This window comes from Merops nubicus, unplaced genomic scaffold (assembly GCF_000691845.1).
Source record: "Merops nubicus isolate BGI_N331 unplaced genomic scaffold, ASM69184v1 scaffold45570, whole genome shotgun sequence".
Classification (NCBI taxonomy): domain Eukaryota; kingdom Metazoa; phylum Chordata; class Aves; order Coraciiformes; family Meropidae; genus Merops; species Merops nubicus.
This window is the reverse complement of record NW_008584458.1, coordinates 1-24,510: the sequence shown is the minus strand read 5'-3', so window position 1 is coordinate 24,510 and position 24,510 is coordinate 1. Positions and strand designations below refer to the sequence as shown.

Below are 24,510 nucleotides of genomic sequence, written 5' to 3'. Positions count from 1 at the left end.
GAGTAGAGTGACACTATTACATTAGATGCCTTGACAAACCAAAATGTCACTCAGCTGCATAACAAAAGCTAGAATAGTGTAATATGAAGGGGATTTTGGAGAGGGGAGCAAAGATGAAGTCCTGTCTGCAGTTAAGCTTAAGGAAACTCTTCCTCTACCATTTTTTTGGAACACAGACAAGGAAATATAAACTTGGCCCTGCCCAAGGAAAAGAAGTTGCTGAAACTTCCGTTCTTCCAAACCTTTCCTGTTGCCAGAGGTTCAGCCCAATGACCATCTGTTGAGGACAGTGTAGTTCAAGGCTAACATAATACATCAATCTAGAGTGTTGGTGGGAGGGCTTAACACACAACTCTATCATTGTAATTAAACAAAAAAAAAGTGTGAAATGGCCTTGTTCATATTTCTTCTGTGTAGGCACACACTCTGTTCTCGTGATCAGTTTTAGTTGGCAAATTCATCTACTATGTGGAATTGTAATTCCCTGTGGTTTCAGATCTTGTTGCTTGTTATCTACTTATCTTCCTATTACCAAAATATGAAATATCACTGTTACATCTGTTGCTGAAGAGATTATCAGAGTAGTGTTTAAGAGAGACAAGGTTATTTTTCAATCATTCTCATCAGAAATGCACATTTTATTTAGTAGACATATGACTAATTCCTAAGGACTCTTGTTTAAACAGTGAGATGTACTCTTAAACCACTTTGTCTGTGACCTATAGACCTTGGGGTCATGTATTTTCAGTAAGTACTGCAAAACTGCCTAGTCAGACAGTATGTTTCAAGATGCTAAGCTGCGTTAGAATATTATGGACATCATAGGATTGGATTTGTTTGGAGTTTTTTTGGATAAGGCTAGTTTAGCATGTGCCCAACCCAGGCTATGTTATCTAATGAAAGGAACAGACTTTACTAGAGAATCTTTGTGATGAGGAAAATTGAGGAAAATGCTAGAAGACCTTTGCTATATATCAATAATTCAAGATGCATGTTTGTAGGGGGAAAAAAAAAAAAGGAGAAAAAGGTCTGTTCCTTATCAAAAGCTGTTTGATAACACGTTGCACACTAGCATGAGTTTCAGCAGAAATTGCTTCTCACGTTAATGTGGTTTCTCTGAAGTGAAGTGTTTTATACTTTATCTAAGATAATATAAACTCAATCTTTGCCCAGACACAGAAGGCAGGTCTAGACATACTGATGGTGTTTGTTTGGCTGAAGTTTCAGAAACTATCAGCATTTGAGAAGGATTAATAAAAGCATCAACAGTTGAATACAAAGAAACTGCACAATTTGAAGAGAGAAAGAGGAAAACAAATCTTAGTGTAAATCTTTACAAGTGAAGCATAATTCCTCTTCTGGACACAGGCTGATGGCAAATTTCCAGTGAAATATTTTTGTTTTGTGTATTACAATGGAAGAAGCTAAAAATTTAATTGAAACCAAATCCTTCTGTTTCAGCAGTTTCTGAAAGAGCAGAAGAGAAAGGTGCTCAAAACTGGGGAGTAACTAACAGGTCTGTGGTTGGGGTCCTTGACAAAGGTGCAATGACACCATCTCAAAAGTCACCTGAGACTAAAGAACTTTGATCCTTTAATGTGCTATAATCTCCAGGTCTTATCCCGTCCTCCTTTCTGACTAATTATATGTGATTTTCATGCAATGAGCAGTTCTCTTGGGTGAAACTGAGGGGATTGGTCTGGTTGTAGGAGTGGAAACCAGGACAAGACTGCTCTCACTTTGCCTTTCATCCTGCAAAGCTGTGAATGGTCTTCCATTCATCCTGTCATAGAACAAAGAGAAACATTGTTTTAGACTATTTCATGGGATGAGAAAGTCATTTCCCCAAGTCACAGAAAGGTTGCCATTTATATTCCAAAAGGAGGAGAGAGGAACGCCCAAAAAACCCTGTAGCATCTCCTGTCTCATTTCCAGGCTCTGCAGGGCTTAGTTTTTTAAGCAATGTCTGTATGACGTGGTGATTACTGCCTGAGAAATGCAGCTCCATCATTAGTTCATTATAAATGGCTTAATACATGGCTGCTTTCTGCTGTCCTTCTAAAGTTCCTGGCAAAATTGCATGTACTCATCTGAAAGCAGCTTTGGCCTATAATATGCTTTGATTTGTTGTGTGATTTGCGTGCTTCTGTGTACAGATTTTTCTCATTTTCCCCCTTCTGCTTCTGGATGATGATTGATGATGTAAATAATAATTTCCAGGCATGAGCCTTTTTTTGTTTTTCCCTGTTGACCAGTCACTAATCACTGCTTGCTCATCCCTGTGTTTTGTTGGTAAGCCAGATGAATTTCTTTTTAATGGCCTTCTTCTCTTTATGTCAGAAATCTTAACCGCAGATAAATGACAGAAGCACACCACATATATAACAGTGTGCAGACCATATAATCTTTACCCAGTACGTTTACAAAGTTCTGAGAAAATTCATCTGAATGGTAGATAAATGCATTTCTGTGCCATTCCTAGCATTACACACTCTGCAGAGAGGAAGGCTTAAAGGAACATTCAGAATTAAAAGACTGATGTTTTACTGATAATTTTGAGCATCTCGCATCTAAGCATATAGAGGTTTTTATCTCAATTTAACTCTCCTTTCCGCATTGTGTGCACCTTCAGTCCTGAGCCTGCAAAGCACTTAGCAGCTGTTAATTTGCCTTCTTTTGGCATCCCTCTTTGAAGATTTGAGCAAAACTAGCGGAATATTAAAATGGGGTCTAGTATTATTTTTATAAATAATAGATTAAAAACTCCAATTAATAAAAATCCCAATTCTTAAAATATAGAGATGGCATCACACACATTCTTATTTGTTCTACTGGTTTACCAGCCCACAGAAATGTAGATTGTTTAATAATTAGAGCCCTCATGATGCAAAACGCTCAAGTGTACATCGTATTCAGCACCCGGGATGGGGTTATTCACATATTTCATGCGTGCTGTATTTATCTGTTGCTTCCCATGCCTCTTAGCTTTGTGATACTTCCATGTGCCCTGCTCACCCTGTGTCTTGGGCAGTTGTTGCTTCTCTGATAAGAAAGTGATATTGGCATATCTTTATTGCAGCCTAGAAAGCAGATTTTAAGGCCCTAGCACATACGAATTACTTCTTCCTTCTGGTGAAGGGTGATTTTTTGAATTTGGGAAGTTTTGTGGTGTTATGGAGGTTATTTAGACTTCTAAATTTTTCATCATTCTCCTTAAAAGAGACTATCTTGAAGTTTAGATGGAAAATTAAGCTGACTAGAAACACTTGGATCAGGTGATACAGAAGGATCTCATTCTTCTGATCATTCTTGTACTCAGGAGCTATGAATAGAAAGGAGCTGGATTACTAGAATCATCACTCTTTTTTGGAATGAAGTAATCAACCTCAAATATCAGTTTTGGTGAAGAGTCTAAGAACAAAAAAAAAACCCAATTTGTTTCTATGTTCTGTAAAGCACTTGCAAATCCTAGTAATAGAGGTTTCAAAATCTTTTACCCCACCTTGCTTGACACTCCCACACCCACATTCTGGTATATTGTTGTCTAGGTTACATAAACACTCTGTACAATATATTTGCAAAGCTATTTGCTCTCGAAGTAGATGTTAAGGTTCTTTTCCACATATAGGCATCCCTGCATACTTCTGAGATAGCTGGTCTTTAGTCATCTTATCAGAGGTGGCTCTCTCTGCTTGTGCACCCAGTGCTGGAGTTCTTGGCTGACTTTCTGTCATGCAGATTGTGGGAAAGGTCTAGTAAGGTGCTGGCTACAGCGGAGACTTCCTTGTTACATAAATACAGCTGAACATCTTTTGAAATACTGAAATAACATTGTTCCAGAGATTTGAGAAAGTTCCTGTTTATCAGAAAATACTGGGATGCTGTATGTGTCAGGTACAGATACACACCCTTGGCACAGGGCTCTCATATGTCGTTGCTGCACGTACCTGGCAGTGGCCACCTGGCTGAGAAATGAGATCAGCCTGCTTTCACTTTGGACACATCCTGTTCTGTGGGCTGGAAGTACCTTCATTTCTGCTGAAGCTATGCTATACAAAGGGATGCCAACGTAAGATTACCAGTTGTCCTTCCTCACCATCTTCTGTTTTCAGTATTAGAGTTCTGATTTCAATCTGATTTCAAGATTAGATGTTTCTCAGAGAACAAGGGCAGATGTGTTCCTGGTGCATTTTTATCTTCCAAGCAAACAAAGAAACTGGCATGCTTCTGGGAGCTGCCACAAAATACAGACAGAGCATTAATGCCAGGGCATTAGTAAGATAAGAGTTGTTGTGCAGTCGTCAGAGGCAAACATTCTTTCATCCAGAATAGACAGCTCTTGTTGCCCGTTTCTGGTAATGCTGACGCAGAAGCCCGATGCTTTTAGTACTGTGTAAACCAACAGCAAAATAGTAAGCTGGTAGCAAACAGATAGATAAAGAAAACATGGTTTTCTTCTAGTATATATTCTTCTAATATTTGTATATGTAGAAGTGTCTGTGGTTTTATCAGGTGCTGAACCTTTTTGAACTATGAGCAACAACAAATGTGACAGGAAACCAAAGAGCTGGATACAAACTCTGCTTGAATCCCAGATCATAATTTGGAAATGTTAGAAGATGTTTTTCATCAGGCTCTGCTACAGAGCTTTCTTTTTTTTTTCCTTTCTTTTTCTTTTCCTTTTTTTTCCCCACTCAATTTTATCCATGTCCACCTCCTGAAATTCATCCAGAGACATGTAAGAGACAAGTAAGTTTCAAAACTGTGGGGTTCTGACTCCCCTGTCTGAATAGGAGAGACTGGTTGGGAGGAACAGATATAGAAATACATAGAACATGGAATGTTGTAAGAAATCCTAGGAGAATCTCAATGCTTTCTTTTTTATGCACATCTAACTTTTTTAATAGATAAGTAAACATGTCCTGTACTGACTTTTGGCAGCTTAGTAGTAATGCTGCAAGCTCTAGGTGAATATTGTTAGGACTAAGTTTTCTCATTACATGTTTTAACTAACACTTCTTGTACATCTTCCATGTCTGCCTCTCTTCATCTTTTGCCTGTGATTCTTCCTTTAAAATTACCCTTTAAGGGTACTAAGTCCTGGTACCTCTTCTTAAAAATCAGGGGAAATTACAGATATTTCTTTTGGCATCGCACCATTTAATTCTGTCTGCTCATTCTGAATCAGAGAATATGAATCTGAACAAGAGTTGGTACTGTGCCCTAGTGTGAAAGAAGGTCAGATGCATCAGGAGTCGATGAGCTGTCTGACAAAATTCCTTGTAAAATTTAAAACCTTTCCTGAAATGATTAATAACCGGGACAAACCCTTCCATGAGACATGATTTTTGCAGCCTGTTGTATGGTCTTTTTGACTGGGTCACACACATTTCTGATTGTCTAAACATAAAGAGATAAAAAGGAGAGGGACTGCCAGACTCCTCTGTATAATGTAAAGTGAGTCAGAGGGAAAAGGTTTCTAATTTTTCTTCTTCCTTTTACATTGCTGGCTACATCTTATATTTAGCCAGAAGATGCTAACATCCTTTCCTCTCTATAAATTGGCTTACACATGATACAAAACCACAATATGACTTTTTTTTAACTTAATAGGAATTTTGATACTTCAGTGTTTTGACATTTAATAATCTTGATTTAATCTCAAAATAGTTAAAACATCACTTTACTGAACCAGTGGATGTGTATATTGCCTCAAGGAGCCATCTTTTTTAAGTGAGCAGTAATATTTGGGGTAAGAATTTGGAATTAAAGACAACAACCAGTGCTTGCAAAATGATGATACCAGGACAGTTTTTGAGCTAGCACTGCTCATATCTACCTCTTTTACTGCTCCTTGACATCCAGTCCTATCTGAAGCAACAGTGTGATTGCCCAGTGGATTTTAACAGTTCTGTGACTCTGTTGAAGCTGACTCAGAAAGCAGTTGTACCCGTCTTCAGTCCTAAATGTGAGCCCTGTAAATCCCAGAAACAGCCTTAAAACCTTCATAAACATTTTAACGGTGATTCTCGTGAACAGTGATTCGCCTGCTCGTGAAAGGAATATGGAACTTGTTTCTGTCCCTCCCATTGCTGTGCTATCTGGCATGTCATGTGAAATGAAATGATACCAGAGACTGGCAAATTCTCCCATGGCTTCACAAAGAGAAGCAAGAAAGTTGATGAATTGCTGCTGTTCTTTCCTGTTATGCACTCTCCCAATTTTGAGATGTAGTAATTTTATTTGTGGTGTAGGACATCACATTGGAGGCAACATAAGAAAATGCATCATGGTTCACATGGGTCTTGGCAGCAAGTATCCCCAGAACAGACCTTTCAGAGACTTCTTGGTGCTTTGGTGAATAATTAGAGTTGTTTTTAATGTGAGCCTCTCAGGCTCTGGACTGTCCTTATGTCTAGGGATGACAGACTATCAGGTGTCTTGGAGGGGCTTTGGCTGCCTGAAGACTTCAGTTTCCAAGAGGCTGCCTGAGGATTGCCTGCTTCTGTCAAGAGGTACTGTTAGAGAAGTACTAAAGAGCCCCGTTGTAAGATGTGTGCAAAGGTTGTGTGGCTCGAAGGTGGCTAGTAAGACCCCAGTGTAGGCAATGTGCAGCTTAGTCTAGACTACAATGTTTCAGTTTTGCACATGTCCCAGGTTTCCAAAGCAACTTTAGAGTGCCCTCAGGGGTCTCAAATTGCCATTTTCTATTGAGCAGCAAACAGTGTGTTTTAAACACAGTCTTTCTCAAAGCTAGTGGCCATGCTGACTACCAGCAGAAAGCTGCTATGGTATGTGCTTTCATCTACAGACACCTCCACTTCCCAGGGCTGATTGACTATTTTGTGAGGAAAATTTGCAGAATTTTCCATAAAGTGAGGAACTCAACTGACAGTGTCCTTCTGCTAGCCAAACAGTAAGCAAAATGTGGCTTCACTAATCACTCCTTTTCTCTGGGACTGCTTCTGGGTGGTGTTTATTCCTTATGCTGTCATCTGTTAGCTTGTTAAGCACAGGAGGTTGACACCTGCAGATAGCACCTGAATAATCATCCAGCTTGAGTACTGGTCTGGTGCAACTGCAGTGGGCTGCCATGAGGCTTCACAGGATTTGCAGCATGGCGGGTCCAAAATGTAATAGCTCCTTAGTACAGCACCTGCCATGGCCAGCGGCCAATGGTTAGAGCCAAAGGTATTGCAAAAGGTCCTTCTTTCTGGAAGAAAAAGAGATTTGCAAAAATAGACAGAAACCCAGCATGTCCCACGCTGATTTCTGTCAAGTGGAAATGCATGGAAACTTTGCCATGGGGTGCTTATTTGTAAATGCATCCTGTTGTCACCAAGTGGCCAAGCTTTAAGGTTTTGAGAACTGTCAAAAGTAATATCTAGGATTTCCTCCCTAGGGAAGGAATTCTGATCACGTTAGGACGCAGCACCCAAGTGCTTATCTGGGAAGTATGTTATAATGCTGGAATTGTTTACAGTAATCTGGTAACTCCTATTTTACAAAGCAGCTTTACAAAATAAGTGGAGACTAGTCAGAAATTCTTGTAGTAAGTCTATGAAACAATTGGTTTCAATTGCTAAGAGAAGTGTCATTGAGGAGCAGAAACTGTGATATTGACCTGACAGGCAAATACACAGATGGCCAGTGCAGTTGTGGGAAAGTGATTTGTTGGTATGTAATCAGATTTAAATTTCCTTTAATACGACTACCCCATTTATCCGTGAAGCATCACTGCAGCAGTACAACTGCAGATCAGGCTGAGTATCTTAAGGGACCTGGTCAAGACTGTCACTGGGATTTCCTGGCTGTCAGCCTTGAAAGTAACTGATTTGATGATAACATCAAGGCTAAAAGAGCCTAGATTCAACACCAGAACATTGTGCGTTGTTAGTGGTATCATTGCAGTGCATTAAGCTCAGTTCAGCACAAGTGGGTAAAACCCAAGAAGCTGGGGAAATACCCGGGTCACTAGACTGTAGCAGCAAGCTGCATTTTCACTCGTTATCTTGAAGAGAGCTCTAGTACAGCTCTGTCAGTGGCAGTGTGAGTGCAGTGGCTTGGGCCTGTGCCTGTTGCAGTCTTTTTTAGAAGAGACACAGTCACTGCCTTTGAGTACATCTGGGAAATGATTAATAGTGATTATTTGCCTCTTAGAAGAGTTGTGCTGAGAGGGCTTGAAAAAATAAGGGAATGGGAATGAAATACTAACAGAAACGACATATATATATTCCTGAAACAGTTTAGCAATACAGTATGATAAGTTTTACTTTATTTTTTCCTCCTGGGTGAGACATTTTCATGACTGTATGTCGGAGTGTCTACCAACTTAAGGTAATGAGGCAGAAAATAGGGATTTTCTGGAGCATGGCTTATCGCTACAGGAACAGAATTTAAAAATTTGTCAATGGCAAAGGAGAAAGTAGTGACCACATTACTGTAGCTGTCTCATTAAAAACCTTACACGTTGTTGAATAGATCTGTTGCAGAACAAGGCAGCAGAAGAATACCATCAGCTTACCAATACCTGCTTTTCTGAAGCTTGATTCAATCTTAGTAAGTTGAAAATTGTGTTTCTGGGACCAACAGTGTATCACCTTTTATGTGGCTTTACTTCTATGCTTTAGATGGAGGATATAGCAGATTTGACCTAGAATCCATTCTTCTAGTAAAAGGCTTCCCAGCTGGGCCTGTATTGCATTGCCTATTAAAGTCTTCATCTTTCACATCTTCTTTTATTAAAAAAATTCCAATATTCCCTTAATAAAAATTTGATTTTTCACATACTGGATTATGTCAAGCAAGTCCTTAAAAAATGTTATTCAGTGCTTTGAAAATTAGCTAATTGTCAAATGATGCCCTCAGAAATGGGTAATCTGTGATGAAACCGATAAGAGTCTGGCTATTGATTTCCAGTAGGTCCATTTTACCATGTTGAGTCTTCCCTGAACTCACACTACTGGGGATGTACAAAAAGCTGAGTTTGAAAACTTCCAGGCAGAATGTTAGGTTCCGGTAAATCACACATTTTGTAAGAGGGTGGGATAGTCAGACATTAAATACACTATCTCTGAAATTGTGTTCAATGATCTGTTTAATAGTCTAAGCATTAAATATTAACATTATAAGAAATTAAGAAAGCATGAGAAGAAAATCATCCTACCATGCACCAGTTCGACAGCATTAAAAGCTCACAGGGAAAGGGGGAAATAAATGTGCTGAGAAATAGAGGAATATCTGTGTTCTTAGCTCAGTAGGTTCTCTGTACATCACACTTGGTCAGCAGTGTTGGGGATGTGTATAGGTGCACACCGGGGTGGAACATTCAACCCTTTAGTACACATAGCAGCATTAAGCTTTTATGTGGATTCATTGACTCTTGAGACTTCCCTAGGGGAGCACTGTTTGGTGACTGAAATTTTCAGCCACCAGCTACCTTTCATTACTTTGGTCCTGACACACCTTAATCTCTTCTGTTCATGCATGCTTACCAGGTCTGGATTGTGGTGCTTGTGTCTAGCCCAGTGTCATTTAGCACATCTGAATGACAAGTCACACTCTTTTCTTTCAGTTCCGCCTGGTGGTAAAGACAGCCCTGAAGCTGCTGCTCGTCTTCGTGGAGTATGCTGAATCCAACGCGCCGCTTCTAATCCAGGCAGTGTCCACTGTTGATGAAAAGAGAGGTGAGTAGCCTTACCTGGGGGGTGCAAATCCCAGCACCGCTGAGGTCAGGGTGGCGTTTCATCACTGATTTCAGTGGTTCTAGCCTTGCTGTCTGATGCCCACCGTGTGCAAATAGCCTTCATTTCTTGATGAAAAGCATGTTTTAAGTATTCATGAATTTTAAGACTGTCTTGAGGAATGAATTGTATTAGGAAAATGAAGAGCGAAAAGCTGAGGAACTCAGCTTCCTCCCTGGGCACTGCAGTCATTGCCCCTTCCTTGCACCCATCTGCCAAAGTAAAGCCCTACTGCATCTTCTGACCTTGCGGGCTCCTTTGGGCCAGGCTGTATTTCCACTTCCTTCTGAGAAGCAGCAGCCTGATTTAGAAGAGAAAAATGATATCTAATCAGTGTAATCCTTTTGAAGAGAAATACGAGGTCAGTGATAGTACAGGCTTTATAGTAAAAGCAAAACCATCTGTTGTTACATTAAAATAAAGCCCTTGAGCAGATAGTATACTATGAAATCTGTTACCCTTCAGGCTCATGAAAAATACTTGAATATGTATGCTGTATTTTTTGCAAATAAATAGAACAGAAATGGTTCTTTCTTGTTCTTCCCACAAAGCCATTGCTAAGCTCTCAGGGCATTCTCTCTTGATGCAAAACATTCCTTTGCCTCAAGGAGAGTTTTTGAGGTTGAGAGAGCCATTGTTGTGGTCTCAAACACATGGAGGTTGAAAGCAAGATCCCCTCTGTGGAGCAACTGCCTCCATGCTGAACTTGTTTGAGTAACTTGATATGGTAAAAGTGAAACAAAAAAAGTTGGGGGATGGGGAAAAAGGTGGTGCCAGAACTAGGAGAAAGTAGCCAGATTTTGCTTTCAGATGTCAGAATGAGTGGGTTGAAAAGACCAAAAAAATCCCTGAATTGTCTCTTATGGCAGGGGAGCAGGCAGGGGCATTTCAAAAACAGTGTAACACTTTAACTGGTGGATGCTTCAGGTTGGCTTTCTGTTTTGAATTAAAACCGATAAAAGTTACAATGCCATAAGCAGAAACATGATTACAATACTCATGTAATTGTAAGTGCAATGATTTATTTTTATAGTCATTCCTAGTATTTCCTCAGCTCTCCGAACTCACTGGTATTCTCAACATGTTCAAATTGCCATCTGTTCACATGCTACTAAATCTCATTAACAAAAAAAGAGAAGGAGAGAGGACCCTAAACACACTACCATGCACTCTGTATTTCTTTCTGTATCTGTGAGAACAGCTTTTGGTAAACATTTACATGCCCTGAAGTAATAAAACAACTGAAGTAAGAACATAAAACTTGTGAAAAAAAAGTTATGGGTCTAGTTAGATGGATACATGTTAGCACCATGAGGAGCGGGTTTATGGGAATTCTCATACCTGTGGGTTGGCAGATTGCAAATTGTTTGCAAATGACTTAGCCCCAAATATCCATTTTTCTTTCTTTCTTTTTTTTTTTTTTTAATTATTATTAAGCCGCTGTGCTTTTCTACAAGAGAAGGGTTTTTTTTACCCTGTTTTTAATGCAGTTCTTTTTTTTTAGGTCATCAGTGTAATAGCCCTTCACTTTTAGCTGTAGATGTGCTACATTTTAATTGATGTTTTGAAATTAGTGGCTTACAGCTGAGGAATACCTGCCTTTAATGACAGATTTAATGGAACAGAAATATAGAGGAAGAAAGCATGAAACTTGAAACATCTTAAGTCTTGCAGGTATATAATTAAGTTTAGCACTGCTTTGAAAGAATTCCAGCGTTTCATGTATGTACAAGGTGATGAGATATGACATAATTCCTCCACATATGTACCACACATGATGAACATGAAGGACCCCCATATTAACTCAGCTTGGTTTCAAAGCAATCCCACCTGTGGCTTCCATGTGAGAATAGATCCATATGTAAACTGCAGTACAGAGATCCACAGAATCATAGATTCCTTTAGGTTGGAAGAGACCTTTAAGATCATCAAGTCCAACCATTAAGCCAACACTACTAAGTCCTCTGCTAAAACAGATCAGAATCTGTCAGGGTTGGAGGGGACCACAAGGATCCCCCAGTTCCAACCCCTCTGCCATGAGCAGGGACACCTCCCACTAGATCAGGCTGCCCAGAGCCTCAGCCAGCCTGGCCTTAAAGACCCCCAGGGATGGGGCCTCAACCACCATCCTGGGCACCCCATTCCAGGGTCTCACCACTCTCAGGGGGAAGAACTTCTTCCTCATGTCCAGTCTGAATCTACTCACTTGAAACTTTGCCCCATTCCCCCTAGTCCTGTCATTACCTGATGATATCCTAAAAAGTCCCTCCCCAGCTTACTTGTAGGCCCCCCTAAGATACTGGAAGGCCACAATAAGGTCCCCTCGGAGCCTTCTCTTCTCCAGACTGAACAGCCCCAACTCTCTCAGTCTGTCCTCCTAGGAGAGCTGCTCCAGCCCTCGGATCATTCTCGTGGCCCTTCTCTGGACACGCTCCAGCAGGTCCACGTCCCTCTTGTAATGGGGGCTCCAGAACTGGATGCAGTACTCCAGGTGGGGTCTCACCAGAGCAGAGTAGAGGGGGAGAATCACCTCCCTCGACCTGCTGGCCACACTTCTCTTGATGCAGCCCAGGATCTGGTTGGCTTTCTGGGCTGCCAGTGCACACTGCTGGCTCATTTGCAGCCTTAACTCTCAGATACAAGCAGACTGTAAGTGAATAATTGCATGACTCTCATCATATAGGAAGAAGCTTCTAATTATACTTCTGTCTAGCCCACCCCCCTCTTTCTGGCCTTTCTTTTTTCAGAGCCCCAAAGGAATTTTATCTTTTGTCAGTTTAAGCATACCTGGGGCTGTGGGAGCTCTGAAAAGTGGAACTGGCCTTGCACTCCTGCTGCCTGGGGCTGCTTGGCTTTGAGCTATGCGAACTTTGATGTTCACATTTTTAAATATCCAGGAGTACAATATATTCATGCCTTTCCAGTAGTATTTCTACCTTTCCATCCTATGGCTACTAAAGACAGATACTCTGTAAGTTGGTGACAGTCTTCATGTATGGCCTGATGCAAGGTTCTTCATGCTTTATACACACTGTGCACATCCCATGTAGTTGTGATCTCAAGATTTTGTGTAAGACATGAATGACAGCATTAAATTAAATACATAAAAACATCTAAAGGGGAAGCTGAGAAAAGACTGAGCTGTAAAATGATAGGAAACTTTATTCAATAAATAGGCTTTATGAATTTCATATAGGCTTAATTGTTGTGGCCTCATAGTTCTCTGCATGTTTATGCACCATGGGTGGCTACTCAGAGTGCTGTAAGTAGCATCAGGGTTCAGGCTCCAGCCTTTCTGTCACAGTAGCCAAAATAATGAGCTGTGACCAGCAAGAAGCCTCTGAAAGGCAGTCGAGCAGTTCTCATTTTACCCATTAGAAGGCAGGAGAACACACACAAAGCTCAGCCTCAGCTGTTTTACTTCAGTGAGCCTGTTTCATCCCTCCCATCTATTTTGCCACGAGTCCTGCTTGGAATTCATAACCGTATGGGAATGTCCCAGGCTGCTTCCAGAAGAATCGCTGGAATGCAACGTCATCTTTCTTTCATATCATCATTCTTCTTCATCACAATCAGGTGGAGGAGTTGGGCAGGAAAGTAAACCTGTTTGAGAACTGACAAACATAAATGATTTTACTTACTATTTTTAAAAAAAAAAACTCCATAATATACAAATATTAAATGGATTTACATTTTTTACTAGAAATACATATGCGTTGCCAAACCTAGATTTGAGTTTAGGTTTTTCAGGGTGTGGTATATTCCGAATGTTACACAAAAAAGCTCTGTGTAATAGTTTCCTCAAAGGTTCCTATCCACCTATAAACGGAGAGCTTTTAATATGCCTCACAATACAAAAAGCCTTTTCAAGGAAAAGCGAAAATTTACATCATGTTTGTCATATCTGTTATATGAGCATCATTGCAGACAGTGAGTTTAGAAATGTCAACATTTTTTTAGTGTATGGTGTCCATAGTGTCTTTCACAAAGCTTTTTCTATGTAGCTTGAAAGAAGATTTTTCACTGTGGTTCTATCATTACAGAAATATTGCCCTGATGTTTTGATGTGTCCAGCATGTGGTCTCATCTTTATAAGTGGTGACTCTTCAGGAACAGCATTATTTGGAAATCTAAGCTAAGGGTGTGAGAGTGGATGAGAGCAGATCTGCCTGTATCCCATGCTGTCCAGATCATTGGTTGGAAACTATAGATCGTCCTTATGTGTTAGCAATGGACATTGACCAAAGTATAGTAATGCAGTAAGTTCATGGCGCAACTTCCACACCAGAACTGTCTTGTCCCCAGGGGGTAGACAGCCTTAGGGCTACTTCCATGTTCACTTTTTAGCTGTTCAGCTTGAGATCAAAATGAGGAAAATAGCATTTGAAAAGAAGGGTTTACTCTTGTAGAAATTGGAGTTGTTCTGTCAAAACAATTGATGGTACTGCCTCCTCTTGTTTTTAGTAAGTGAATAGATGAAGCATTTCAAATTTAAGACTAGATTTTGGAAATTGCCCAGGTTTAGTAGCTGCAACTTCAGTAAAGCCTTTGAAAGACACATGAGCTGTTACAGGCTGCCTTACTATTAAGTGTGCCTGATGAACAATTTTTAAAAATTGTATTCTGAAATACAGAAGCAGCATGGGTAGAATAAAATTATATATAATCCTTGCAGGAAAACAGCAAGATAATCCTGACGATATTATTTTATGATGATAGCAAAGTTATCAAAGATATTCAGGTAAAAAAGTCAAACACGGAGATACTATCTTTAAAATACAAACTAGGATCGTTCCAATAAGAATAAAACCTGCCTGTGTAATAAAAGTCATGTTTCCCTAGAAGGAGTCTCACTGAATAATTCAGTGGATTTAAGTAATTAATATTTTATGGTAATGTTGTAAATCAGACTTGCATAGTTTCCTCTTTTTGTTTCTCTTTCTTATTTTCTTCCATTTTTATTTTTCACTGGAAACCACAGGAAGACATTTTTGTACTGAGGATATCATTCCTGATGATCATATATCATTTGTGAGCCAAGTGAATTTGTTCCACATGTCTTTTGAACATGTACTGCACAAAATGTCTGGTAATATAGAGAATCTGGTAATGAGGTGTCTACTGTATTTTCCTTACAACCATGTATTTGAATTAGTATTTAATTAGTAATGCACATGAATACGTCTGCAGAGCTGAGATTGGATGCCCTCCCTCCTTTGATTTTGCTCGAGATAAGAAAGCTCTGATTTATTATTCAGTAGTAAAGATCAGACTCTCTCAAAAAGAGCGGGAGAGAAAGCAGAAACGCTGCTGTCCCTGTGTTCATTAGTAGGCAGGTTTTTCCACAGAGTGCACTGCCACTGCCCATCTGAAAACAGAGATCCTTGGTTAGCAGAGATTCAATGTCTCTGCACCAGGATATATACATAGTATCAGCATGAATAAGGAAGGATCCTTACCACTGTAAGAATTTTAGCCTTGAGGTCACTGATCAGTCAGCAACAAGTGGTTGAGATGAAATGTTTGCATTTTACTGCCTGATTATACTCAAATTATCTTCATCCCTATAGTGTTTAGGGATGTGGGCTGTTGGAATACACTGCCCATTTCCTTCTGAAATGGAGACTCACATTTATGGTTGTGTAGTTGAATTGAGTATCTCTAGGTTAGGTTTGGCTTTCTGCTTTGTCCTCCTCACCTTTAATTTTACTCCAAACAAAACACTGCTTCTTCAGTTTCCTTGATAAAATAGTTACGTACGTTTATTTGTTTAATTTAGTAAATGCAACCATCTTCCTGTTAGCCAAATGAAATAGGATGGAAAGGTTTACAAGGTATCTTCCAAGAGGTTATCTGGAGTCTGACTGGCATTGTCTGTCTGACATTTTTGACACAATGACTCACTAAGCCACTTGGATTTAGGGATCAGATAACCATGCAAATGCAAATCAGCGTGCAAGTCAAGGAAATACATCGTAACTAGAAGGACAAATTTTGACCTCAGTAAAAATACATGAGAAAGTTATCTGAAAGTTCTATAGAGGAGATTCTTAGTGAAATAATTTGAGTATTATTGACAGTAAAAATCTTTTCTCCTCATTGAGGATTTCTTTTATCTGAGGCAGCTTGTAAATTGAGAAAACTGTGTTACTCTGACACACTGTTTTGGTAGCAGGACTTACCTTAATGCAGCGTAACTCACTAGTAAGTACTAGGAATGTGAGTAACAGGTGCATTGAAAGCATAGCACACAGGTTTTTGAAGATTGATCTAAGCCTATGTGAACCTATGATTGGCAGGGTAAAATTCCTCCCACCTGATTTTTAGAAATTCTCTGTCAATCAGTCTAGGTTAACAAAGTTTCCTTGATCATCAAGGGAGAGAAATCAGTACCTTTGGGGAAAGACCACCTGGCGTATTTTAGATCCTTGCATTAGGATGCCCTGCAGCTTTCATGGTGTGCACTAACTTCACCCTCTGTGAAGGAGGGGAGACTGTAGAGGAAGCTGAACCTTTCAGCTTCATATTCCACATGGGCCATATACTCCAACTTGTGCTACTTCTTGGATAACTGTTGATGCTATAGCTTTCCATTTTAATCATCTCTGCCAATGGTTTCTCCTTTTCTTCTAGGAGCCAAGCCATGGTCTAACATCATGGAGATCCTGGAGGAGAAGGATGGGGTTGATACTGAGCTACTGGTTTACGCAATGACCTTGGTTAACAAGGTTAGTATACTTTGTTAGCATAACTGGTGGAGATACTGGTAGTATTTGCAGTTATGTACCCACCTTCACTGTTGAGAATATATGACAAAGGAGACCTGTCCCGGAGACATTGCAGGACAAGCTGTAAGCAATCAGCACGCTGTTGTTACCTGTGTTGCAGTCACCCAGAGGCAGGATGGGAGCAGAATTGCTGTTTTGCTACATCTGTGTGGGAATGTGTTATGACATGGCTCCTCTCCCAGGGCTGGTGACGCAGTGCAAAACAAAACTCAACAAACTCTCTCAACCCGTTATCCAAGGGGAGAGAGAAAGCAAGTGCTGGTGAAAAGATCACTTGCTCACAAAAGCTTACATTGTGCACAGTTTTCTAGTTCAGTTGGTTTAGTTTTTTTTTTTTTACTGCAAATGAAATATGATGAATTTAACATGTCTGAGTACTAGTAAGAGTGTTTCTGCTTAAAAATAAAAAGTTGTATTTTTTGCTTCTTTCTTTATAGTTTCTGTGTCCTGTATTGCAAGTAGTAGTTTTGCAGTAAAATCAAGTGTTATCTGAAGTACTTGTGCTATGAGGAGGGAGAAAGTGAAAGGCCTGCAGAATTTAGAAATTTTTTAGTGTAAATTCATTAAAAAAATAGTGTCTAGTCCTAGACAAAACTTAGGATGACTAAAATTAAAAATGGATTTTTTTCCAAAAAGCACAGAAGGTCATTATAACTATTAGAAAATCAAAATAACCATGTGCTTTATGATTATACTTAATTGGCCAGAGTACTATGGAATATTATTATTAGTCATTATATTAATTTACAGGTCCTGAGTTTATTCCAGGCTGGTCATAAATCAAGCTGCCAGCTCATTGGGCTCATGGCTACACACCTGGGGCCGTGGGTTGCTTTGCTTTTTTTTAATGAAATGATTTCTCAGTGGCAGATACTGTCCATCAAAGATGCCTGAGAGGGTCTAACCTCTCCAGGTAACATCACTGATGGTACTGAGCTCTTACTTAGAGCCACCCCTGCTCCTGCTCACATGGCAGCAAGGTTCCTCTTGACTTTAAAAGACCACCTTATCTTATTGATGTCCTCTTTCTGAAAGACATCACCAGTTTTATTTCTGTCTGTAGCTGCTACTAAAGCCAAGGTGACTAGTTTTTAATGTCTCTGTCTTATTCCTCATTGTTTTGTGTACAGATTTCTCTTTCTGAAATAATTCGGTTCATCATTTGCACAGTTGTAATCTACCTGGTGTTTGGCTTCTTCAGAAATTTTGTTCTGTCTTGACGCTATGTTATCCTATCGTTGATTCCCTTAGTCTGAGTTTTTCACTACAAATAAAGTTATTTTAGGAGGAGGTAGTTCTTTAAAAACACACAAAAAGAAAAAGCATCTTGCAGTCAAAGGAACAAGGCAGTTATGAAGATCAAGGAAGGGAGGAATCCCACAGTGCCACACTTATAATTATGAGTTGGCTTATGGACAGCTTTATGATGTTTTTAATGGGATTTTTTTTGTGATTATAGAGCAAACAGCAAGCAGCATGTCACAGTTGTAATTTTTTTCCCCCACAGAGAATACAGAGAAGCCTCAGATGGTTTCAGCTTCTCTAGGCAAGGAAGTGTCCAAGTTTTCAGTGCAGGCAGAGTCCTCATGAGGGATTTCTCTTAAGGAAGCATACTTCTGTTCCTTTTTCTTTATCCATGTATACATTTAGAGACTCTTTTCCTTCCTGCTCAAGAGCAGAAAACACATCTGCCCAGATCTAAGAATTGCTCCAATCCTTTTATCCTCTTCCTCTCTTTTGTTGATGCATAACCAGTTTACTTACACTAACTTTTCATTAACCCTCTCAATTTGGAGGGATTTAGGCATTAATGACTCTCTTAAACGAGACTGATGTCAATGCAGATACTTCCGGTATAAGCTTTGTTATCTTCCTTTGGTTGCTTCCTATGATCTGTTAGATCTTATTCTAAGCTCTACTTACTTCATTTTTATTACTGAACTCCAGATGGATTAAAGCCTCTGTATTTGCTTTGTATAGGAAAAAAAAAAGCCAGCCTACTTATCAAATACAGAAAGAAAATTCTCTGTTGTGCTTAATTAACTTTCTAATTAACTGCTATAAACCCTCCTCGTTATTGCAATTACACTGGAAGCTTTGTACTTAGAAGATTGCTGTTGATTTTCTTTTTAGTTGTATTTAATTTTGCTTATTCTCTCATACCATACATTTTTTTTAAAAAAAATAGGTAAAATAATTACAAGGTAGAGAAAAATTAAGATACCTTAGAATAGTCAGTTTAAGCACCGAATGTTTTTCAGCAGGTCCAGTATAAGACTAGAATTTAAGCACCACTTTCCACACCAGTGGCTACTGGTGGGAGCCTAGAGGACCACCCACCAGCAGTCCATCATCTGCAGTTGAAAAAATGCTGTTTCATGCCAATGTGGTGTTAGCATGGCAGCTGGCTTCTTCCTAGCCCAAAGCAATTGAAAACTTAGCTAGTGCCCTGTAATGTGTTATTTACCATATAGTGCTTCTCACCATAGCATGAAAGGTCTAGCTTATGTCCCTCTGTCTAGTGCATGGGCCCTCTTGTGAAGTTCAGTCTGTTGGATGTTGCCTAACCAGAGCAATTCTCTTGTATTGGTTGGACTTGCGTGTGTGGCATTGCACATCAAATGGACTTTCTGTTGCCTGTGTCCTCTCTGCCTCACTGCTTTATACTGTGATTGTTCTGTACATAACACAAGGCACCATACATGCTAGTTTTGCTAGCTAGTATCATCCAGGGCTATGCTTTTTAAAAACTACAAATAAAGAGAAACTTTCAGTCTGAAGCCAGGCATAGCCTAGCGCTGATTTATGTCAGGTTTTGTTCAGAAACATAACTAAGGCTATGTAGTGATAAGACTATTGTGCTATGACCAGTTGAGTATGTTGTCTAATAGGTTTTATTATCTAGTAAAACATTTGGCTGTTACATTCCCATAAAACTTTTTTTTCCCCCGATAAAACTTCATTCATTTCCTTACCTCTCTATCAGGATTGTTAGAGCTCGTGGTAGGTAAAATGCATTGTTTAGACTTTGCTAAAAATGTTGTTAAGAAGATATATCAAGCTCAAAACTCTCAGGCTGGGGTTTTGGTTTTAATTTAGTTCACCATTCCAAAAGCTTGAGAGGGAAGATGCTTGAGAGGGAAAAACTCAAAGCTGCACTGGCTTTCCTGCAAGGGCTTGGGAAAGCATTTGGGAAAATCACACAACTAACAAATACAAATCTTAATTCAGGGGTGTTTCCTCAAACCAAAACTGGATAGAGGCATAGGAATGAGTCTTGATATTCATGTTCATGCTTTCTTTGTACACCTGAGTTCTGAAGAGTTTCAGATTTAAAAACCCAGCTTTCGTTTGAGCAGCGAGACTGTAACAAAATTCAGCAAGCAAATGACAGAGTATGGTTTAAACATGCTTCTCCAAGTGGCTAAATTTTAATTCTCTAGACAGGTTTTCACTTTGTACAATTCAGTGTTCGGAGCAGGAGGAACTATTTGGGACTTGTATGTGTATTTTAATACTGGATTATCATTTTCAGCCTAACTAGGTACTTGGGAGGGAGCAAGGACCTTGAAAGGACCTGCCCGATTTACAGCCTCTGCTTTGCTGTTTGCAGCTTTTGTTTCTTTTATGAAACCACTAAGACAATGGGGGCCCACTCTTGTTTTCTAATATCACAACTCAGAATTAAGCATTCATTTATGAAAGTACTTTGTGTCCCTTGTGTTTACTTGCTGCAAAAATCTTTCTCCTGTTCTACACTGAGCTGACCTTGTTGTGACACCAGTGGCGCCCTTTTGCATCTCATTTTGTAATGTTAGAAATTTAATTTTATATGCATTAGGATCTGAAAATGGATCTGTGAGTTTAATGACAAACTGTCATTAAACAGAGGAAAAATATTTAATTTCTGTACTTCAGCATTCAATTGCCCAGTTCTGGCTGGTAGCATGCAGTAAAAATGGAATTTCCATTGCTGCATGATCTGAAATTATATTAACCAATAAAAGGCTACTGACAAAAGCAAGGTGGCTCGTAAGTACTGCCTTGTGATGCTGTTTTCCCTGTCTACAGCCTGCCTCACCTCCGAGTTTAAAAAAGCTATACTTGAGTGTGGGTTATCTGCATATCAACATTAAGACCATTTTCTGATATTTTAGGAAGCAAATGCTTAGTCTGATTTTTTTTGTTTACTTTTTTGTACATGAGACATCACATCTTAATGTGCATGAAGACACTCAGGTCAGTGTAGTTGCTGTCTACTTCTTCCATAAGCAAAAGTAAGCCTGATAATCAAACATCATTTTATGTTATAATATTTCCATATCCTTGTTAAAGCTCCATTGAATTTACAGTGAATTTATATCTTCATTTACTGAATTCTCAATTTTTTACTCAATGCTGAGCACCAGTTTAGGAAGGAACAAAATGTGCGTGGTATCCATTTTCAACACTGTTTGGAAAAAGTTTGTTTCATGATCTTCAGTGGATTTTAAACAGAGGCTTATATACTGTCCTGGGCAGAGATAAATTCTTAGTTGGAGCCTGAATGTGTAACCCTGAACATACAGCCCTCAAAGTTCATTACTTTTTGTGCTAAACATCCCTGTTGCAGTGGACCTCATGAGACATCAAACAATAGTCCTGTAAGTGACTGAATAAGAAAATGTTGCCATGTTATGTTTGGTTAAAAATAAAGAAAAAAAAAAATTAAAAATACCTCAATGGCTTTTTTTTTCCAGTGCTTTATTTCATCGAAAGGAGGTGCTTCAACAAGGCAGAATATGTGAGGTCTCTATTCCTCTCTCTTTTTAGTCACATAATTCAGACCAGTTTTCCTGAGTGTAAAGCTGCTGGGCGTAGGGATGCACCCCAGAGTGGCTGCTCTCTTCTGCACTTGCATGCTCAGAGCCATTTTGGAAAAGCCAGGCTCTGAAAAACCAGTATTCTCAGAGTGCATGAGAAGATGAAACTTTCTGGAGAGGGCCTTTTGCATGTGCTGTCTTCATCTCTTGCTCTTTTTCACCTCTGCTAGGAGTATAGATAAGTTTCTTAGCTAATTAAATAGGAGAGAGAAAACTATTTCAGAGTAAGTGTCTCTCTGGTGAGCTAATCCAGAATAACTGTGTTGCTTCCAGTCTGCACTCAGGTATGTAGTAGAAACAGCTCTGTATAGACTGATTCTTATGATGAGGGGTGTGTTCCTCTGCAAGTAGGCTGGACAGTATGTTCAGCAGCTTCTGCTCCACGTGCACAGGATTACGGTCATGTTCCTGCATCATCCATAAGGAGCAGTAAAAAGTCAGCACGAGCTGGGTAGAAATCAGTGGCAAGCCAGAATAGTAGTGTTTTCTGTTACCTCTGTGGATGTCTGCAGGACTCTGGTGGGTGAAGTTCACTTGTGCTCTGAGCAAAGTTGTCCAGTGCTCATGTCCTCTTCCCATGCATCTCTCTACAATAAAGCTTTAAGTTGCTTGATTCAGTCCCTCCTGCTGCATACACTGCATTGGCAAGCTATGGTATACATGGTATACTGTGAAAGACCTCCATCCTTTTCTCTGTCTTCTGAATTCACAAAAAAAATAGGAAGTGGTAAGAAAAGTGCTGTCTCTTGGCTATCGAGCAGGTGCCATAGAAAGTCCAGAACTCAAACAGGTAATTTTCAATAGCTGTTATTATTGTCATTCTTTTTTTTCTAGTCTGCAAAAGCTCCTGTCCAGTGTCACTGGTAACAACTTATCCCACAATCAGGAATTAGTTACTCTTTTAACATTTTATAGGAGTTAAGGAGTGAACCTTTTTTAAGACTTTTGAAGTTGAAAGGGAGAAAGGGAAGAGAGGAGCCAATATCTGTGACATATAAAACAATCTGTGCACTGGGAGATTGACCTCTGCTGCAGGTGTGGAGGACAGTAGGCACATAGTGCAGGATATTTCCTGCTGTCCTGACTTCACACAGCTGTGCATTGGACTTTTTCTCCTAAAGGCCTAACTTACAGAAATCAGTAGGAAATCAGCTTCACTAGTTTTAGCCAAACCATTTTTTTTCCTCTCTCTTTGCTTTCATCCCTGTGTTTGATGCTGTAACATTCACAGTTCTTTAAATCTGTACTTGAATGAAGCCAGAAAGAATCCAACTGTGTATTTAAAGACCCACTTTTTCCATACTTCTTTGTATGAAATAACAACATTGATTTGTTTTGCCAATTATTCATTTTTCTACATAGGGCACAGAGTTGTTTGTTAAAAGCTGTGACACTTGTTTTTTATTTTCTAGCGGTGTCTCTAATCCCACGTTATGGGTTTTACTTTATTGAAATCATACATAGCACCACTTGCCACCTGCTTTTAAAAACCTTTGTTTAATTCTTTTCAAAACAAACAGATTTAAATATTTTTCCTTTGATTCTTAGACGCTGTTGGGGTTGCCAGATCAAGACTCCTTCTACGACGTGGTGGACTGTCTGGAAGAGCTAGGCATTGAAGCTATTTCACAGAGACACTTGAACAAGAAAGGAACAGACTTGGACTTAGTGGAGCAATTTAACATTTATGAGGTAACATAACATGTCCTGTTTTATGCATCTTACAGCTTGTGCAGACTTCAAAGCCGAGAGGAGGAGGGGAATGTAACCTAGGTGAAATTTGGTTATCTATTTTATTTTAAAAGAGAAACATCTGGTTGCTAGAAGTATTATACGCCATCATATAAGTGACCTGCTGTGGCACATGGCTGCATTTCTCGCAAATGGATTTCATACCAAAGCTGGGGCATACTCCAAAGCAAACCAGCACATTTACTAGCCTCCTTAGAGACCGTTCTGCCTGCAATTAAAACTTCTTAGACTGTAAGTTACATATCCTGAAGTAAGTAGAAGTTCTTTCCATATGCAGAAGTATTCGGCTCATGAAAAAGGTTCAGCTGAACTCAAATTCAGAAATTCCACTTGCTCTGCAGCCGAATACCCAGAAAGTCCCTGTTTATGAATTTACACCGGACCAGTGCACAGTTCACAGCAGTGGAGTAAGGAGTGACTCCACATTCACCACCTAGGTATAACATTACTACTTGTGAAGTATTTATGTATAAGGGTAGGATATGCAATTTCTTAATAATTAGCCTCTTTTCAGACTTTGAGAATTGCTGGACTTGGGGAGGTTTTGGATTAAGTTAATGTAATGTAAACGTGAATTCATGTTCTGGTGTGATGAAATGAAACAACTTTATCTTTGGCTAAGTCCAGCAATGGATTTGCTAGATTTGATTCTCCATTTTCTTTATCAACTCTGCACCCATGTCACTTCACTGACTTCCACAGAATTAAGTTTTATATGTAGCAGTTTGCAGGAAGAGTCAGGCCGAAATAGGATGCTGCGAATGGCAGGGCTCCACATTCTTCTGTCTTTTGCTATTGTCAGAGGCATCAGCTCATACAATGCTTTTAAAAATACAATTGTTAATCTTAAAAGCAGGGCGTTTTAGCGTGCTGCACCAACTGAAATACTTAATTGCAAAATTAGCAGTTGCCTTAGTTGCGTACCAGCCTTCTCTTGATGACCTGACTAAATTTAGACGGGCCTATGCATATTCTTTCTTTTTGGTGCCAGTGCTGTTCTTTATCTGAAGAATCTCTTCTTCCCAACTGGAACAGATTTTGTACCCTAAGCAGAGTTATCACACTTATCCCTGCCTTGTTTTGTTGAAGTCATATCTGGTAAGAATTACCAGAATAGCGAGACTGATGGCAACAAGAAGATAGCCGTATGAATGCGAATGGACAGTCAGCAACATGCAGGGCTAGCTATAGGAATGCTAGTAAGAGTGAATCCTGTTGAGATCAGTTAATTTTTAAAGCCTGGGCGTGAGGGCCGGTGGTGCCTGCAGGAGCCGCGTCAGCAGCCTTTCCTCCTCTCCTTCGCAGGTGACGCTGAGGCACGAGGACGGAGACGAGAGCGCGGAGCCGCCGCCCAGCGGGCGCAGG

The 24,510-nt window shown here is 39.7% G+C and overlaps 1 protein-coding gene across 1 annotated transcript in view; it reads left to right on the top strand.

Moving 5' to 3' along the window:
• The window catches only part of LOC103776683 (FH1/FH2 domain-containing protein 3-like), a gene marked incomplete at both ends in the record, with an annotated part of 42,271 nt that extends 17,768 nt beyond the window's left edge, over positions 1-24,503 (top strand). The window contains 4 exons of the mRNA XM_008944208.1: positions 9,575-9,686; positions 16,377-16,471; positions 22,942-23,085; positions 24,451-24,503. Coding sequence (XP_008942456.1) covers positions 9,575-9,686; positions 16,377-16,471; positions 22,942-23,085; positions 24,451-24,503 — 404 coding nt within the window. The remainder of the gene's footprint in view (positions 1-9,574; positions 9,687-16,376; positions 16,472-22,941; positions 23,086-24,450) is intronic.
• Positions 24,504-24,510: the final 7 nt, after the last annotated feature.